The following is a 6,797-nucleotide window of genomic DNA, read 5'->3' as shown; positions in this document are numbered from 1 at the left end:
CAGCCACGCACATATATCTATCTATAAGCATTAAGCGGTTTGGTTAATCGTTATGCCATACACTATAGCCACAACCGAACCATAATTTTGGGCTAATCAGTTATGACTTAACTGAACCATCGGTTAACTATTCGGTTTAATTAATGTAGTTAAGGGTTGCTTAATTCGGTTAAAGAAATAAAAAAACTAATCAGGAAGAATCCAATGTGTACATATATACACACTCACATATCTTTAAGTGGTTCGGTTATTCGTAATGTGACTAAACTAAGTAGTAAATACATAACCAAACAGTTAATTAGTTGTGACTTGTGACTAAACCGAACCATCGATTAATTAATGGATTCAGTTAATTTGGTTACGGTTTAGTAAACCAAGTTATTTGCCCAACATAACCTAAGAACCACATCAACCATTCGTCTACTCGATGACCCGTTACTGGGTAATAAAAAATTAGGATCATTATTATGCGATTTGAGCCCGACGTGAATCGAACACGCAACCTTGTGATCTGGAGTCAGACGCGCTACCATTGCGCCACGTGACCTCTTGTGAATTAATTAGTTCAAACATATAATATAAACATATTATTTGATGCTTTAAAAACTTGTAGTGCATTAGTGGTTGTACGTAATGAAGAAATTGACTATGTAACACCCATCGTCTTTTTTATCCAACGAAATTTTGCAGCAGCTCACACATTAATATTGCAATCATCAATGACGTATTATTATTATTATTAATTAATTAACAGGTTAGCTCCTCAATTACGCTTTGATTTTGTATTATTTCATGTTTTTAGGGTTTCTCTTATTCGTAAATTGATTCATTATAATTCAGGAGTATTGTAGATCTGTTTTTATTATTATTATTATTATTATTTGAAGCATTGATGGTTTCATTTGGTTTTCTCACAACTGTTTGTGAAATCACACACTGAATCATTTATTAGGGCTGTAGACTCGTTTTTTCAAACTCAGGCTTATTTATTAATTATTACTTAAGTTATATATGTTTTTTAATATTTTTATATATTTTGAGAAGAACTTTAGACGAGTCTGACCTCAGCTTGAGTAGCTCGGCAGCAGCTCAGCTCTTTGCACTCCTACTGTAATCGAACTGAACGTTCGGAAAACTGTTTGGCGTGAAGTTCGTTTAATAAATGAACGAACTCGAACAGAGGCCATGTTCGTGAAAATTTGATAATGTGTTCATCGATGTTTGTTTGCTTATGTGTTCATTAAACAAACAAACATTGATGATTTTTAATGTGTTCATTTGTGTTCGTTCAGTTGTGTTCATTAAAGGTCTTAAATATTTTTTAATGATTATTTAATCTCATCATATAGGTTTAAGCAAATTTATGACTATAAAGCGAAAATATGGGAGTATTATGTGATAATTTATATGTAAAATTAACTTAAACCTTTTACGTTGGCCACTCGGTTAGTCAAATCAAGTAAGTCGTTGTTTATGTTCGTTCATTTGTGTTTGTGAACCTTTCATGAATAAGTTCATTTCTTTAATGAACGAACACGGACAAAAACTTCGTCCGGTTAGTTATTCGTGAAGCGTTTCGCTTTTCAGATAAAAGCTTATTGGACGAACTTGAATGAGGTCTTGTTCGGATCATTTACAGCCCTAATCATAATTGCTTGTTGATTGATCCATATAATTGATAGAATCCATTTCTTGCAGAATACAAAATGACCAACGCCTGCATCACCAGCATCTGCCATAAACCACCACCAATTCACTTCTCAGGAAGAAAGATTTCGCAGCTTAACGGTTTCACACAGCTGCATAATCCTGCATTGACCTCACTAGTTTCACGCTCTATACCGTTGACTTTGACTTGTCAACTCTCCCCGTCAGACACACCGGCCCAACGGTCAGAAGAATGGTTTGCCCTTCGAAGGGACAAGTTAACCACTAGCGCGTTTAGCACCGCACTCGGTTTTTGGAAAGGGAAAAGAAGATATGAGCTTTGGCATGAGAAAGTGTTTGTTACAGATATGGAATCCATGATCATACCAGAGGCAATACGGGCCATGGAATGGGGCGTGAATAACGAGCTAAAAGCCATTGAAAGTTATAAAAACATAACGGGTCGTGAAGTGAGTTTATTAGGATTTGCTACGCATTCGCAAAGCAAGTTTGATTGGATCGGTGCATCACCAGACGGGCTTCTCGGGTGTTTTCCGAATCTAGGGATTCTTGAAGTGAAATGCCCGTTTAATAAAGGGAAGCCCGAATTAGCTTTGCCTTGGACCAAAATGCCTTATTACTACATGCCTCAAGTTCAGGGTCAGATGGAAGTTTTGGATAGAAATTGGGTCGATTTGTATTGTTGGACGTTAAACGGGAGTACTATATTTCGTGTTTGTAGAGATCGAGAATATTGGTCGTTGATTCACGGGATATTACGCGAATTTTGGTGGGAAAATGTGGTCCCTGCGAAAGAAGCTTTGGCTATGGGAAATGAGGTGGAAGCTAAGAAATATGAACCGACGTCTACACATCAGCAAACGGGCTTGGTGATCCGTAAAAGTATGGAGTTGGCGAACAGGTCAAAGCTGTTATGTAGAGATATTGCAGGCCATATTGAGTACTTCAGGTAATAATTCATAGAAACGGGCCGTTTTCGATTTTGTTTTATGTCTAACGGGTCAAATGGGATGAACTAAAAGATTTAACCAAAAAGAAAACGGGTCACTGATAAATTCCTTTATACATTATTGTAATAGTATAAATTCGCAATCGGTATCTATCAAGCTGATTATTTATAAACTTGAAAAATTAGAATAAAAAAGGGTCTGTTCGTTGACCCGACCTGGCCCAGCCCATTTGATCTGCAAGATTTTAGCCTTTGAAGTTTTATTGAGACCAGGTCAAAGTCTTAAATTATTTTTAGTTTTGAATTTTCAACTTATTTTTATGTTATAGGATTGTAAGGCAAAGCATGAATTTAGATTTCAAAGTTTGACTTTGACCCGTGTTGACTTTAATCAAGAACAAGTCAAAATCTGTTGAACAATAAAAGCCAACAGTTAAATGATTGGATTACATTTAAAGTTTTCTTAACCTCAGGTTTAGATTATAGGCCTAAAACTTTTGCATCAAATCACAATCTTTAGGTAAAAATAAATAAAAAGAGACGAAAAATGGATCTTTCCGGGTCAAAGGAAACATCATGGGCAGATCAGTGGGACCCGGTGCAAGATCCCCCGGCTAACGAGAAGAACACGAACAAGAATAAGAAGGCGAAAGATGGGTCTGTGAAGGGTAAAGGTGCGACAATGAAGTCAATTTTCACCCTTGCTTGGATGAAGAATATTGGAAAGAAATCTGATAAATAATTAAGTTATGGTGTTTGTAGATTGTATTTCTTGATTCATTCATATGTTAACTTTGTTGTGAGGATCTTGAATGACCAACAAAGATGATTCATTTTGTTTTCATTTGTGAATTTGTTGATACCAATATCAATTTGACAAAAAGATTTTGAATGTATCATGGTTTATTGACTTTGCAACAATTTTGTTCTATATAGGTTTAGTTTAATAAAATATTATATATTTAAAAGAATTATTACATGTTATAAATACCTTTGAATGAGACCCTAGATATTTATTAAAATTTGCATGTTTAAAATACACACATCTCTTCTCAATACATGATACAATGTCATATCTTTTGGCAAAGATCACACTTTAATAATTATAAAACTACCATATGTAATATGATGTAATAACATTGCACGTACATGCATTATTGTCACAAACCAGAATGCCTAAGAAGATATACTATCAAAATACAAACACTTCTGTAAAACATAAGCACATAAACTCGGTGGACTCGATGTAATAACCGAACATAGAGAACCAGCATAAGTCTCCAAACACCTTCAAATGCGGTCAGCCGACCATAATCGCGAACCAGGCCAGCTCAATCTTGTTGTAGACCCGATCCTGGATCTCTGGACCCACATTAGCGCCAGACCTCAAACCAAACGGCGTCGCTGTGGCCATTTAAGAAGACGGGTTGTACCGTCATGACTCATTAGAGCATCCTATGGTCATGGAACCCTGACCATGACATCCATTAGCAATCACTCCTCTTCTTATCCAACACTCATGTATTTGTGTTGCCTTTTCCGTCTGTCAATCAACAAACCGACGCGGGCTTTTGAGGTTTTTTTCTCCATTCTACGGTCATGGAACCCTAACCATGACCTCCATTAGCAATCACTCTCTTTTTATCCAACATTCGTGTATTTGTGTTGCCTTTTTCGTCTTTCAATCAACAAACCGACATGGGCTTTTTTCACCTTGGATTTAGCGTTGACATGGTCAACCTAGCCATGTGGCTCTTGGCAGCTAGGCAACTGTTTCAAACATTCTGAACAAAGATACTCCAACGAAAACGTTTCTTCATATTCACTATTATGCACACAGCGCCCACATTCAGCACACCTCGGAATGCAGATTATGCAAGCCCTGCATTGATCTTTCGGCTGGCACCCGCCAGCTGGACAGTCATATACAAGTCTCAAATTCTGGCATCTAGGGCATATTTCAACATCTATAGATCGATCATCATCACACTGTGAGTACAATTTTGCACAGTGATAATGATGTGGAACGCTCTTGCTTTTATCAGCTCCCAACAAGTTATTCAACTGTTTAAAATGATCAAGTGTAATGCCGTAAAATCCACCTGTTCTTATATGTTTTATACCACCAGTTTCTGTGCTTGAGTTGAAAGCCTTCAAATTGTTCAAAATACCGTCTATACTGAGTCTCGTGCATCCAGGAATGAATAACTACATTTAAAGATAATGGCAATATAAGAAAAACTACAACAAATTAAACAAATATATAGGATGGCAGTCTTATACAGTAACTATTGTATGCAAGTTGATCAGTCCCATAAACAAATCCTTTTTTCGAAAATAGTTTTAACATTAATATGTTGACGCAATCAAAACCGGAGCCTCGCAGTTAAAATACATCATTTAAGCTAAAAAAGGTTAATCAAAATCATAAAATCTTGTCAACATAGCGTTGCACTTGTTGATGTACTTATGATGGTCAAAGGAATATCAAATATTATTCATTTATCCTAACTCAATTGACATAAATCCAACAGTTTGCATTTTGAAAAAAGAAAAGAAAAACACATGTAGTGTCTTTTGTCTTCTAAATAAATAACATGTTAACCAAAACAAGTATACCATTCACGCATTGAATTAAAAAAAAGGAAAGAAAATATTTCAAAGAAAACGCATGTAGCATCTTCTGTCTTCTAAATAAATAGCATATTATCCGAAACAAGTAGGCTATTCACACATTGAATTCAAAATAATGGAAAGAAGATATTTCAAGATGACTAAATGTAGGCATTCTATTTAAAGGCCAAATTAAATTAAAAGGAATAGTCTTCATACAATATTAAATATTTAAATACGACAAAAATATACCAATACAGAAATTATGTACCTTTGTCAATTTTGGATTTGTTTCCAATACACGCCTCAAGCCATCATCCGTGATCTTTGGGCATTTAATTAGGCTTAAAAACTGAAGATTACCTTCAGCACGATTAGTTAACCGCACAAGAACATCATCAGAAATTCTCTCATTCAATGGCTGATCAATGTACAGATTTCTCCATAAAAGAGAATCGTTACGAACAGTATAACACAAAGATCTACAAACACACTCCACCGTAAGAAGATCCTTAGTTCCCATATAACCAAGAGCTAGAACAAAAGCATCATGAGGCTCACCTCCATTAACATCAGGACAAGTAGCAAACTCATTAACATATTCTTCAGATTCCATAACAAAAACATCTTCACCTACACTATCAAAACCCTTATTTTGCTGATCATGAAACGCCATCGGAAACGACTGAAACTTCATAGCACTGTTCCAAAAGAAACTAAAACCCGCAAACAACCCGTAATCCTCTTTATGATTCACCATCGTGTTCCTCATATAATCCCCATACTCAAGCTCCAAGTCACCAAGCCATCCCGTGATGGCGGTAAACGTCGTGCTAATATCAATATCCATCCCAAACGGATCTGACGGCAACAAATCAATAATATCTTTCGAAACAGAATCCACCGAACCACCCTTATCACCTATCTCTCTCCGGTTACCAAACCGATCATGTGCTTCCTCATGGACCATATTATCTTCAAACGTACACGCCAGGAAAGTCGGACGTTGCGAAAAATTCAATGTCATTCTCTATAACCCTAATAGAAATACCGAACAAAACCGAAACAAAACCAAAACAAATTCGAAACGAAACCGAATTCAACGAAACCCTAATTTTTTCTTCTTTTACTTTTTTCGACTTTCCGATTCGCTTTTCCGACGATTACCTTATTCACCTATCCCTAAACATAACCGAACCGCATACGCACCGAGTTTTCAACATCAAAACCCTAATTTTTGGGCAAACCTAAAAAAAACGCGCCAAAAATCTCACAAAAGTTTCTTGTATACCGGATACACTGTACAGATAACAAATCAACTAATCATAACGCCTTACCATTTAACCTAATTAACCTGATATAACCTAAAATCACCAAATTGACGGACAAAAATCAATCAATCCGAATAAACGGATCGGACAGAATATTCCGGCGAATCAAAATAACCTAAATCTCCGGTGACGTGAATCAATCAATTACCGAATCACGAATCATAATAACCTAATTATTAACACAATACGTCAAATTAACCTTCAAAAGAACCAAAATCCACTCAATGACCGGCGAA

General features: G+C 36.1%; 2 protein-coding genes across 2 annotated transcripts; one reads left to right on the top strand and one right to left on the bottom strand.

The window, feature by feature from the left end:
* Nucleotides 1–1,622: 1,622 nt before the first annotated feature.
* LOC143544279 (uncharacterized) lies at nt 1,623–2,635 on the top strand. The gene has a single exon (XM_077036413.1). It carries the CDS (start codon nt 1,707–1,709, stop codon nt 2,619–2,621), a length of 915 nt encoding a protein of 304 aa, XP_076892528.1. The 5' UTR covers nt 1,623–1,706; the 3' UTR covers nt 2,622–2,635.
* Nucleotides 2,636–4,150: 1,515 nt separating this feature from the next.
* On the bottom strand, nt 4,151–6,277 carry LOC143544278 (F-box protein SKIP14-like). The gene is made up of 2 exons (XM_077036412.1): nt 5,502–6,277; nt 4,151–4,825 (listed from the first exon to the last, which is right to left on the bottom strand). The coding sequence occupies exons 1-2, from the start codon at nt 6,255–6,257 to the stop codon at nt 4,358–4,360; spliced, it is 1,224 nt and encodes a 407-aa protein (XP_076892527.1). The 5' UTR covers nt 6,258–6,277; the 3' UTR covers nt 4,151–4,357.
* Nucleotides 6,278–6,797: the final 520 nt, after the last annotated feature.

The sequence above is a fragment of the Bidens hawaiensis genome, unplaced genomic scaffold (genome assembly GCF_021521415.1).
Source record: "Bidens hawaiensis isolate Kalapana, Puna unplaced genomic scaffold, B.hawaiensis_p1.1 tig00013505_1, whole genome shotgun sequence".
NCBI classification, from domain to species: Eukaryota; Viridiplantae; Streptophyta; class Magnoliopsida; order Asterales; family Asteraceae; genus Bidens; species Bidens hawaiensis.
This window is presented reverse-complemented; position numbering and strand designations above follow the sequence as displayed.

Excerpts from the sequence above, each read along its gene's own strand:
- LOC143544279 (XM_077036413.1), top strand. The coding sequence starts at position 1,707 with ATGACCAACGCCTGCATCACCAGCATCTGCCATAAACCACCACCAATT.
- LOC143544278 (XM_077036412.1), bottom strand. The coding sequence starts at position 6,257 with ATGACATTGAATTTTTCGCAACGTCCGACTTTCCTGGCGTGTACGTTT. Across the intron at positions 4,826-5,501 it reads CAAATCCAAAATTGACAAAG|TTATTCATTCCTGGATGCAC; the intron begins GTACATAATTTC and ends CTTTAAATGTAG.